Source organism: Sceloporus occidentalis, unplaced genomic scaffold (genome assembly GCF_023333645.1).
Source record: "Sceloporus occidentalis isolate IW3139 unplaced genomic scaffold, rSceOcc1.0.p SCAF_5, whole genome shotgun sequence".
NCBI classification, from domain to species: domain Eukaryota; kingdom Metazoa; phylum Chordata; class Lepidosauria; order Squamata; family Phrynosomatidae; genus Sceloporus; species Sceloporus occidentalis.
In genome coordinates, this window is record NW_028316985.1 from 75,283,711 (window position 1) to 75,296,640 (window position 12,930).

At 40.0% G+C, this 12,930-nt stretch overlaps 1 protein-coding gene across 1 annotated transcript in view; it reads left to right on the forward strand.

Moving 5' to 3' along the window:
- Nucleotides 1–6,270: 6,270 nt before the first annotated feature.
- IL17REL (interleukin 17 receptor E like) overlaps nt 6,271–12,930 on the forward strand; it is a 59,472-nt gene continuing 52,812 nt past the window's right edge. Inside the window, exon 1 of the mRNA XM_089527197.1 lies at nt 6,271–6,366. Within this exon, the coding sequence (XP_089383323.1) occupies nt 6,271–6,366 (96 nt within the window). The remainder of the gene's footprint in view (nt 6,367–12,930) is intronic.

The following is a 12,930-nucleotide window of genomic DNA, read 5'->3' on the forward strand; positions in this document are numbered from 1 at the left end:
CAGTCATGCATACAAAGCAACACAAATGGACACTTTGGAATTTGTCATAAAAGAAAGTCACATTTATGACAAGACAGGCCAGGTAATACGGGGCCAGTGCCTTTTAGATACTATTGAAATATAGCAAACTGTAAACAGCATGAAGATTATCACGCATGGACTCACTGTTTCATAATCACCAGGGAAACGTTAGGGAAGTGTGTGTGTGTGTGTGTGTGTAACCCTGAAACACTTCCTCAGTGTCAAGTAGTTGTCAGTTCCTTCTAGCGTCATGGAATTGTTCATGGAGAGGCAATTTGTTATTAATGCAAAGTTTCCATTAATAGCAAATCTCCTCTCCCTGTATGATTCCATGATGCTAGAGGGACGCTAGAGGGAGCTGATGATTGTATGATGCTCATGAAGCGCTTCAGGGTTACACAAACACACTTTTCCCTAACGTTTCCCCGGCAATTCCCAGATGGTGAGTCCATGTGTGATAATCTTCTATGTGCATTTTATATACTATTGAAATATCATATAGCAAACTGTAAACAGTATGTAACATCCTTTGGCTCATATAGATAGTGTTTCTGTTGAAAAATATTATTTTCTGTGAAACATTGCTGAAATGCAGCTAAGTGGAAGATGGAGAACATGTGGTTATGGGCATTCCTGTCCTTGGTGTCACCTGGTGTGGGTGGGTGGGGCTTCTGAACAGGGAGTGGGGCTTTCTGGGGCAGCTGCTAAAAGGGTGCGTTTGCCCATTCTCCACTGCTGCTGCTGGGGGCTGCTCTCTTCATGAAGAGGGCAGCACTGTGGCAGTGAAATTGGGAGGACCATTTTTGGCTCTCTTCTTCATTGCCACAGTGTCATTCTCATGAGGAGAGCGGTGCTACAGCAGTGAGGTCTGGAAAGCTGCACTTGGGCCTCTCCTTCACTGCCAGGGCATTGTTCTCCTCAGGAGGAGAGTAGCGCTGAGTCAGTGGCATTGGGAGAGGTGCGGATGAGGCATCCGTTGTAGCAGTCCCCATTGGGGAATGCAAAAAGAAGGGTAGTGGGCCACATAGAGCCTACAAGGGCCAGGATTCTGACCTTGGTCCACAATGACTGGCAACAGTTCTTCTGGCTGTGGTCATGTTGGTCCTACATGAAATGTCAGAGATTCAACATGTGGGTCTTCTGCATGTAAATAGTGTGAGTTACCACAGGACAAGAGACCTTTCCCTTTCAATGGGATGTGCTTCTAGGTGTGTTTGGGACTGTAGTCATGCAGATATACTGAAAGTTTGTTTACCTAGAAGTATAATACAGAAGTATGTTGGAATCAGTGTGGTATAGTGGTTTGACCATTGGACAATGACTCTGGAGATTAGGGCTTGATTCCCCGCCTGGCCATGGAAACCCACTGGATGACTTTGGGTCAGTCACACATTCCCAGAAAACCCTGGAAAAAACTTGAAAGAACACAGCAACATTACAGTACATTAAATAGGATTTTGTATACATAGGACTGTAGCTTGTGACATAAGAAATGGTTAAATTTTAAATAAGTATTTTTTTACTCCTTATCATTGCATCACACTGATGACTGAAGCTATTCATGGTGAACCTGAAACTGGAGGCGGATCTAGGAAATATTCGCCCAGGCTTCACATCAGTTTTTTCTGACAGGTGTCTTATTAGTGACATTGGAATTTTGATGGTCTTTTTTTATGGTGTCCTCCCTCAATAGGGGAAATCAATCCACTCTTTACATGCAAAGTATATAATCCTGCACCAGGTTGTATAGTTTAAGGGGATTTATTTGTTGTTTCAGTCAGGGTTTTTTCTTTTCGGAAGCATTTGGTACTCTAGTTTAATATTATTCATAATTTAGATTTTATTATATGCATTACCTGTTTTTACAGTTTTGGATTTTAATTGCATAACTTGTTTAATTTTGTATAGTTTTATATTTTATGATTTTTAGATTGTACGCCATTGGCAGGTTACATGTTGTTCTGATGATTCCTGTAAAGCGCCATGCAAATTTGTGGCATTATATAAATAAACAAAAACAATTTTCTTCTCCCATGCTTACAGTGGTGGGTCATGCCCAAACAGGGCTTTTTGTACGCCTCTGGCCTTTCTTCCACTATGGTGAAGAACCGCTATGGTAAAAATTCCCTTGTATTTCCAGTCTCATAATGTGCATCTGCATTGTAGAAATACTGCAGTTTGACAGCACTTTAAGTGTTGTATCTCCATCCTACAGAATTCTGGGATTTGTAATTTTACAAGGTTTTTAGATGTCTCTGCAAAAGAGTGCTGGTGCCTCACAAAAATATGAATCCCAGGATTTTGTAGGATGGAGCCATGGTTATTAAAGTGGTGTCACACTGCATTGTTTCTACAGTGTAGATGCATCCTTAGATACACCTCCCCTCAGCAGCTGACTAAGGCCCAGGACAGACGGGCCAAAAGCGGCGGGCTGCCATGGATACTAAGGTTCGGGAGTGCACAGTAACCACACTCTTTCGAACCCTAGTGTGTAATGGCAGAGGCATTATGGTGGCATCCCATCTACACAGGTGCCACCATGATGACGTAAGCGACGTGCAGCGTACAGGCATTGCTGCATGTTGCTTACATTACTGGTGTGCAAATGGTGCACTCGTGACGTGTGCCGGGTGCCTTAAAAAGAACCTGTTTTTTCCAGGTTCTTTTTACTGCGGAGGGATGCCGCGCGGTTTGGGTGCTGCAGCATCCCTCTGGAAGAAAAATGGACACCTCCAGCCCTCCCTTTCGGGGCGGTAAGTACCACACCTAAGTCTGTTACATCTGGGTTCACTGGATACAAGCGATGACTCCTGGTTCTCCTCTATTGGTTGGATTCTCTGTTATACTACCTGCAACTACTTCTGCTATAGTGGTCACAGGAAGAGTTGTTAGGCCTCAGATCTCACAGTCTGGTCATTTCACTTGTAAATCTGATCTAACTCCTTCTCTCACCTCTCCTTGTTAACCTAATAATAATAACTTTATTACAGCCAATTGGCCAGCACGATTACAAAATTCCAGTTTAAAACACAACATAGGTTCATGTACAGATTGGAGAGTATAAAAAATTGACGGTCTATAAAAATTAAGGATAAAAAGCAAGGATAGGACTGCACGATCAGGCAAACACACAACAATAAGTAGGCTGCCATCACTTCGCAAACAACTCTATCATACTGTGTAATAGAGCACCACATTTGAGACATATAAATTCAAAATCACAATCATATCCCCTGTCCAAGCAAGAGTTAAACTACAAAATGCCATTAATCAGATGCAACTGATTGGGGTAGCTTCATTAGACTTTAGTCCCCAACTAGATCTCCTTGTTAACCAATCCTCCAGGCTAGTTTTTCCAGGACAGCCTGCTACAGCCACTCTTTTCAAGTTATTTCAGATTACCTTGCAGGTGAATTGCCTTCTTCAGAGCTGCAGGCTGTCTAGGTTCTTCATGAATGACATAGAAAGTGTTGTTATCTGTCCAGTTTCCCTTGGATGTACCAGGAAGTTCCGTTCTGTTGAGGCCCTCCAGCTTCTTTCAGCTTCACAGAGATCTTTGAGATGCAAGCTACAGATGCTTGCTATTTGGATGTCAAGCATTTTTTTTACTCTAGTTTCATTGGTTAAGCTAAGCCAGTTTTGCTTCAAGTTTGACAGCAACACTCCAAAACCAAAGGTAGTGGATTTTTCTAGCACTGCAGTCTAAAAACTGGAGATATCAAGTACTGAATTTGGGAAAGCTTTTGTCTCTGTTAAATCTTTACAATTAGTCCATCTTTTTTTTTTTTAAATGCTATCTGGTTACAAATCTTAGCCTTGGGATAGTTTAAAAATAGCAAACTATTGGAATAAAAGATGTGTTAGTGTTACCCAAAACAAGGTAAGGTACTGTGGAGGTCCCCACCAACTGTGTCAGGTTCTCTATAAAATGTTGGGAAATCGTATAGCCCAAGGAAGTTCATGAGAAGTTGGGTAACCTCTCTCATCATTTCCTCATCATTTCCACCTACTTATACCAGTGCTAACTGAGAAAGAAAGTTCATGAGAAGTTCGGTAACTTCTCTCATCATTTCCTCATCATTTCCACCTACTTATACCAGTGCTAACTGAGAAAGACTCCAAGTTTGGGTGAATAATAAGATTTTTGTTTAGCTATATGCAAGAGTGCAATCAAAGATGTGATAGTAATTGAAACAGACACACCATCCAAAGCTAACTGAAATAGCGGAAAGGGAAGTGGCCTCAGGCAAAGCTTTGATAGATGGCTGATTTGGAACTAGGACTGGCTGAGTGCACACACGGTAAGCACTGGTCTGAAAATCTTTTAAGTCTGGAATATCAGTATGCAAAGGGATCTTGTAGAACCTTTGAGACTAATTGTGTGAAAGACATTGTAGCATAAGCCTTTGTAGACTTTGTAATGTATCATGCTACACTGTTATAGCACTTTTATTCTACTTTAATTGCTATGACTGTCTCATGTGGAATCCTGAGATTTGCAATTTTGCAGAGAGGCATTTAGAATTCTCAGCCAGAAGGGCCTCACTAAACTACAAACCCCAGAATGCCACAGGAGGCAGCCATAGCAATTAAAGTAGAATAAATAGTACTATAATAGTGCAGTGTGATATTGTCCTTGGTTTGCTTCCTTAGATGCATTGAAGAAAGCTTCCTCAGAAGCAGCTACAAAAGCTTATACTACAGCTTCTTTCACACAAAAGTCTCAGAGGTGTTATATGATCCTTTTGAATTCTGCCGTGATGTGACTGTGGGTCTTTGTATGGGATTGTAATTGTGTCCTACAGCTACTGGAGTCCTCCTCATCTAACACTAATTATTTCTCTCCCTCCTGCATGGCAGATCCATCCTTCTGCATCTGAGAAATGAGAAAATATCCTGAAGGCACAAGATCCTGTTTGATCTTGGATGCTAAAGTAGTGTCAGGCTTGGTTAGTACACAGAAGAGAGACTATCAGGGAATACTGGCTGCTGTAGGCTATATTTAGAGGAAGGGAATGACAAACCTTCTCTGAATAAATCATGCCAAGAAAACACCATGATAGGGTCACCATAAGTTGGAGTCAACTTGAAAGCACACAGCAGCAACAGCAGCAGCAGCAGCAGCAACAACAATAAAAGTATTAGTGGAAACTGAAGAAATGTTCTCTGCAAGATGGCCACTAGAGGGCCTAATTCCAAGATCCCTCCAGCTATGGGTCCAACACTAGCAATGCCAGTAAGGAGAAGTAAATAGGATTGCCATAATTGTCCACTAAAACCCGGGACAAAATGTAGGACAAAATCTAGACCAAACTGTAGGACAACTGCAGGACAAAACTCAGCCCAAAATGTAAGACATTTAAGGTCCTCCATTTTTCTTAAATGTCCTACATTTTGGGCTGAGTTTTGTCCTGCACCTGTGTTGCCACCTGTTCCTTTTGTTCAGGGCAGCAAGACCATCATCCATGAAGTTATTGGCTGATCCTAGTCGGTCACTATCCCTCAGCCCAGGCTGTTTGACACAGTGGCGTTGAGGACAAAATTGCAGGGTGGTGGACCATGTTCGTTGCCTTGGGTTTGTTAAAGAAAAAGCAGTCTGTAAATGACATAATAATTCATCCAGGAATTAATGTTGATGTGGGAGGGTTAGAGGCCCAGATTTGAACTATGAAGAGTCATAGTGTGGCCTCTGATCTAGGCTTCTATTGTATACATCCTAGGATGTTTAGTATGCTTCACATGAAAGCAATTAGCATACTAAAAAGAGTGGAGTGTTGTTGTTGTAGTAATAACAACAAGCAACCTTGCACAATCGCATCTCAGCACTCATAAGGAGCTCTCTGGATGATACTAATTTTGGGATTTATCAGAAAGAAGATATTTACATAGTGAATCAACCAAGAACAATTGCTCTGACTAAGCAACACTGAGCTATTCAATCCAGAAGAAAGTAGAAAGAAAGAAATGTATACCTTCCAGTAACAAACTTTTTTCCTAATTGTGAGTCATCCTGATTGAGACAAGCAGAACACTTTAAAAAAAAAATCAGCCTTGAGGAGGAGCTGATTCCAGAGGTGGGACTTACTCATATCACAGTATTTAAAGGTTTTGGTACAAAAGGATGACTTGTCAGATAGGAAAAATTGTTACTACAGGAAAAGTCTAAGTGTTTTACTTTAAAATAGTAATACACCAGAAAAGGAAACCTTTTTTTTCTGTAAAAAGGAAATATTTTTTAAAAAAATAAAGATGTTATTTAAGATACAGATTTTTGCAGTATTTTGGGGAACATATGGTTACCAGCTCCTTCCCAGGATTGAAGAATGTGGAGTCACATGTTCACAGGTAAGTTATAATTTAATCTGTATATGCTGCATATAATAATAATTGCATGCTGCTGAACCACTTTTAACAAGTGCATTTGCTTGCTGGGTTGTGTATTGCATTCAGAGAAATAAAGAACTACCCAGATCTTTCTTGGCAAAGTTGTTTCCCTGTCAAATGGAAAATAAAAACATACAGTCTGCCAAAGATTCAGTAAGACATATTTTTCTGACTGCAAGCAATTAATGTTTCCTTCCTAATAACCTTTTGTTGTATTTGAAGCTGTTAAGTTTCTATTGGTTAGGAAACTCTTCGAAGCATGATCTTTCAAGCTTATTTACAGATATGCAATGAGAATGAGAAAGGAAAAACAGGTATAATAAAGATTATATTAAGGCAAAGTACACATGGTCATGCTGATGATATTGTCTCAAAAAATTGATTTTAAATCACAAAACTGATTAAAATTATTTAATAGAACTATGAAGGATTATTTGCATTTTAACAGAGCACTAGACATTTTAATAACCTAATCTACTACCTAGATTAATATCAAATGATTTGAAATTTATTGAATCATCAAGGTCTATAAACTGAGTAAAGATAATTGTTCCAAATAGTTGTGTAGTAAACTAATTCAGGTTGCAATTTAACAGAAAGCTACCATCTGTTTCAGTGGGTTTAAAAACTCCTTACTCTTGGCCTGTGGCCATTCTATGTACTGGAGAAAGATTAAAAACACAAACCAAAAAGAAATTGTCATTTTGCTGCAAGTAACACATGGACAATGTTGGTTCTTAATGGTAACACCACTTGGGGGCAGTCTTGGCAGTATTCTGAATTAGAATATGATTCGCTCAATGAAGCAAGAATGAATAATTTGTGAAAGAACAGTTTTCAGATGGGAGCCGAAAAATGTTAGGAAACTGCAATGGAAGGGATCGGTAACCAAATGTTGCCTTTCCTCATGAGAACTGTTCCTGTTCATGGTCTGGCCACCCATTTCTTCGATGTATAGCACAGCATTCCCCCTCTTCTCTACTCCAAGCCCATACTTTCCCATTTTACCTAATGACTGATGCTAATTGTTCTGTGGCTATTGAACATGGTGAAAAGACCATCTCTGAACTATTTAACAGTCTGGAATAAGTTTATCTATTTATGTATGCATGTGCATCTAAGATTTTAAACATGAATTGATTAGCCTTGTTGGATAAAAGTATATGTATTAAACATGTGATTTTCAAACATCATAGTCTTAAGACCCTACAGCTAATCTGGCACACTGAGGAGCCCAGGTCACCCTGTCTCCAAAGGGTGAAGATTCACACATCTATTCTTTGTTTGTTGTCTCATCATCACCTGATGTATTTATCACCACTGAAGTACCATCACTGAAATGCATCATGCTGAGATGACTTTGAGCAATTTGTTGAAATCTGTGTAATGATTCACATGTACTGCCTATCAAGCAAAACATGTGGTTGTTGAGGTGATTTCTTACAAGACAAGTGATAAGAACATTTTAATGAAAATACCAGCTAGAACACATTGTCATAGACCTAGAACTTGAAAATACGTGCAGTGTTTCTTAATGGACAGAACTATGTTGTGTATGCATATTTTTTTTGTCACTGTAAGTACTAGGACTTAGCCATGCCCATGACTCATATTGAAAAATCCTAAATAGAGTGTCTCTGGACATGGGCAAAGTAGTTTTCCCTCTTGAAAGTATGGAACTGAAGGACAGACAACATGCACCAGATACTGTAACATATCTCTAGCCTATAAAATAGAGGTGGGTCACATGTAGCCCTAGAACTGTATATGATTCCCAAAAGTTGTTTTTATGGTCTCTAGACTGCTCTTTTTCTGTGCCCACTCCAAAACAGAGTGTTTGTTGTCTCTCCTGCATGCTGCTGGGATACTTTCACATGACATAATAATAGGATTATGATTCCAGTTTAACTGCCATGGTTTCATCCTATAGAGTTCTGGGATTTCCAGTTTTGAGAGGAGTATTTAAAACTCTCTACCAGAGCACTGCAGTGCCTCATTAAACTGCAAATCCCAGGGTCCCATAAGATGCAGCCATGGCAGTTAAAGTGGAAATCATAGCTCTTGTGTAGTAAGAAATGTCTGGAGCTGCAATTCACCATTTCGTGTAGTTCCTTCCCAGCATGTTTGAACGTCAGAAAGTACCAAACGTTTTCAAGACCAGAAGAAGACTGGAGGAAAGGGTTGTACAGTCTATGTTGCTTTGAGGGGTGGGGTCCCCAAGGCAGAACATTGCCCCCTGGCTCACCACAGTTGCCTGTCCATGCTTTAAATGTTCATTCCAAAATGAATAGTTCATTTTTTAAAAGTGTCAAGGACTCTGATTTGTAGCGTGAGCACTGGCACATAGCCGTCATGAACATCTACACCACCACATGAATGTCTGGGGTAGAGTTAACAGTGATACCAGGGACTGGCTTGATACCAGGGACCTGGTAAACATGTCATGTTCTTTTATGTAATTTTATATGAAAGAAGTTTCTGATTTAGATCTGCACGAAAGTGTGCTAAGCATACATAACATCTTGATACAGAGGTGGACTACCTGTGGCTTTTTAGATACTCAGCTGCAACTCCCATCACCCCTAGGTAGCATACTAATGAGGGATGACAGATTTGCATATTTGCAACATTGGGCCTAAAGGGGTTCATCCCTGGGATATAAACTGAAATGCAGATGTGTTTTAAGTTTGACAGTAGAATATTAGGAGGTCTGGTCAGTTTGCTCTTCTCAATCTTCACCAATAGTTAATTCACTAAATAAGGCACTCAACATATTTCCCCCCACCTTCATTACATAATCATATCCAATCTTTTAAAGTTATGCCACAGTTTTTGTCTGTCCAACACAAGTTTGAATCTTCAATTTCTTTAGAATGAACATGACATTTTCAGTTTTAATTTCCTCCAATGAGCTCAGGTAGGCACATACAATTCTCCTCCTTCCTACTTGATCCTTACAACAACCCTGTCAAGTAGGTCAGCTTCAGGGACAATGCCAAATCCCTTATTTTCAAATCCATTTGTTTTATTAGACTGCTTGTTTCCTGCTTTTGCTTGTGCATAGTCATTGTTTCTGGAAGTCGTTAATGTGACAAAATATCTACAAAAACTGGCAGCCAATTTCTTTTAAAAGCCTTGAGGATTAATGACCTGAACCACTTTTAGATGCCTTTTGGCTTTCAGCATGCAGCACGTTTCTGTTTACTTACTTGTTAATCAGAGATGTTCTTAAAGCTTTTCAGAAGTACAACTTTCAGGGGAATTCCCTTGTTCTACTTATATCCTCCTTTGGCTGCTTATTTTGCAACTCCTGATTTACATCAACCCTATGGAGAATGAAGAGTTTCAACCATATTTTGACCTGTTTGTAGCAGCTGGGTCATTGCTCACTAGAATTTCTGACACATTAACAATGACACATATCCACAAATACGGATTTTTCCTCTTTCTTTTCCAGTGAAATGTCTGAGCGACTAACTAGAGGAGGAAATAGTAGTCACATCTTAATCTGGGATTTCCCTACTAAAAATGTATTAAAAATGGGCAATGAATCACGAGGGAGTTCTCTCCCTATCTGATGCAGCTTCAGCTCCTTAACCTTTGATATTGTTCACCTTACTAACCTCTGTGTGTTCTAATCTGTGTAATGCAAACACCCTGTCAATGCTGTACTAACATACAACAGTTCAGGACCTTGACTTGAAAGTTTCAGATACTGTAAACTGAGGTAGTTTGTTAAAATGTACATGAGTGGAACATTTTGAATTGGATAGCTACACAGTGTTCTACTCAGGAAATGAAAAAAGGAGAAAGAATGGAGTAGCATTAACAGTGATGAAAGATAAAGAAGATTTTCACACTGGTGCTTACTGTGGGTTAAGCGCCAGTAAAGTGCTGGAAAAACATCAGTGAAGTGAGAGGGTGTGGAAGCTGGTTGCTCTTCTGAAATGTCAGTGAAGCGTCTTCTCACCTCTACCATCCTTGAATCGTTCGTGGAGCACCCATTTCCTATTAATGCAAAGTTCCTGTCAATAGGAAATGGCTGCCCCGCGAACGATTCAAGAATGGTAGAGACGAGGGGATGCTTCACTGACATTTCAGAATCACGAATGGGTTTCACAACTTCTCACTTCAGGGACAGCTCTTACTGTCAGAATGTTCACCCTAATGTTGAGGTGGAATCTCTTTTCCTGTAAGTTGCATCCATTATTCTGGGTCCTATTCTCTGAAGCAGCAGAAAACAAGCTTGGTCCATCCACAATATGACATTTCTTCAAATATTTAAACAAGGCTATCATATCACCTCTTAATTTTATCTTTTCCATGCTAAACATACCTAGCTCCTTAAGTGTCTCTTCATAGGGCATAGTTTCCAGACACTTCATCATTTTGGTTGCCCTCCTCTGGACACAGCTTGTCAACATCCTTTTTGAACTGTGGTGCCCAGAACTGGACACAGTATTCGAGGTGAGGCCTGAAAAAAACAGAATAGAGTGGGACTATTACTTCTCTTATCTAGACACTATACTTCTATTGATGCAGCCTAGAATCTTATTGGCCTTTTTAGTTGCCGCACACTCTGTTGACTCATGTTCAACTTGTGGTCTACTAGAACTCCTAAATCCCTTTCACACGTAGTCTCGTTCAGCCAGGTGTCCCCCATCCTATATCTATGCATTTCATTTTTTTTTTTTTTTGCTCTATGTGCAGTACTTTACATTTCTCTGTGTTGAAGTTCATTTTGTTAGCTTTGGCCCAGCTATCTAATCTATTAAGGTCACTTTGAATTTTGATTCCAGCTGTTCCTCCTAATTTGATATCATCTGCAAAATTGATAAGTTTGCCTGCTATTCTTTCATCTAAGTCATTGATAAAGATGTTGAATAGAACTGGGACCAGGACAGAACTTGTGGCACCCCACTGGTCACTTCTTCCCAGGATGAAGAGGAGCCATTGCTGAGTACCCTTTGGGTTTGGCTGGTACATTTGTACAACAGTTACATTGTCTAAACCACATTTTACTAGCTTGTTTGCAAGAATATCATGGGGAACCTTGTCAAAAGCTTTATTGAAATCAAGATATGCAATATCTATAGCGTTCCCTTCATCTACCAAGCTGGTAATTTTATTTTTAAAAAGAGGTCAGATAAGTCTGGCATGTCTTCTTTTTTTCAGAAACCCATGTTGACTTTTTGTGATTATGTATTGGATGCCATTATGAAGACCTTGAGGGAGGGGACAAAGGACATACATTCTCATTGATAACTTGAGGTATCACATACTTTAAAGAATTCCTTTAGGCTCCTTAACACATCTTTACTTTAGCCATACTTTGCAAATGTTCTATAACTGTCTAACTCAAAGGAAAAAACATGCGTCCTTTCTCTGTCCTGTACTCACATTTAAGTCACAACTGGTTCTGGAAAAAATGACTACTTGGAGTTGCCCTTACTTGTCCACATATTTCCCAAGCTATTTGAATCAGCAAGATGATTTTGATCAGCACAAAATGATAGTGTACTCATTATCTTTTCTTACAGCAACATTGAGGAAGTAAGCTTCAAAATTCATCCAGGTTTGCTGTTACCATTTTGATTTTCATTTCTCCCTTTTCATCCTGATGGGCTGAGGCTTCTTTAATATTTTTTTCCAACTTCCTCCTCATTCTAGATGCAGTCTAACCATTTCTTTTTCCACTAGCTGAGCAACTGTTGGATTACTAAAGTAGTATATGTGTGCAAGAAATGCATTTCAAATGAGTAGTAGAAATAATGATTTGAACAACCACAAATAAAGCATAAACCCCTATTTCCAAAAACATCATGGAGGAAAACACATTTTCTAATCAAGCAAAAAACAAAACAAAACCCTGAATTCTTGGTGACTGAAAGCAAGTGTATGAAGTGTACACACAAAAGGCAGCTGGTGGGTTCTGTGTCATTGGTTAAGTCCATACTAGGCTATAATCTAAACCAGTGATTCCCCACTCTGATTGTGAAAAAATCCAGCAGGGCAGAGAGGGAAAAGGGGGCAGCCGGAGGCCTTCTGTCAAAGTACTGGTATGAAAGAAAGACAAGGGGAACCAGTGGCCTTTAGGGCCATGGTGGGGATGAGGGTTACATGAACTTCTCTTTTCAGTGTCTCTTAAAACCATTGCAACCACTTGTTGATTGCTTTATATGTTGGTGTTTCCCACTCTCTACCTGCCCATGTGAGCTCACTCTCACAGTGCCATTTTGGGATAGACTGAATGACTGAAGCCAGAAGTTAGAGCATGTAGCAGTGGGGAAGAAGCAGCAGCAAAAAGGAGCTTTCACATGTGAGGCCCTGCTTAAGCTTTGTGAGTTTTGCTAGAACATGGCTGGCAGGTTGCAGTTCCACTTCTGCTTCTGCTTTCTTGTGCTGGACAGGCCAAAAGAAAAGGTATCAGAAAGAAACAATGTTTGTGGTGGGGGAGGATGATGACCTGAACTGTATGGGGAAACACCCAGAGCAGAGTTGCTGCACGCACTCACACTCACTGGA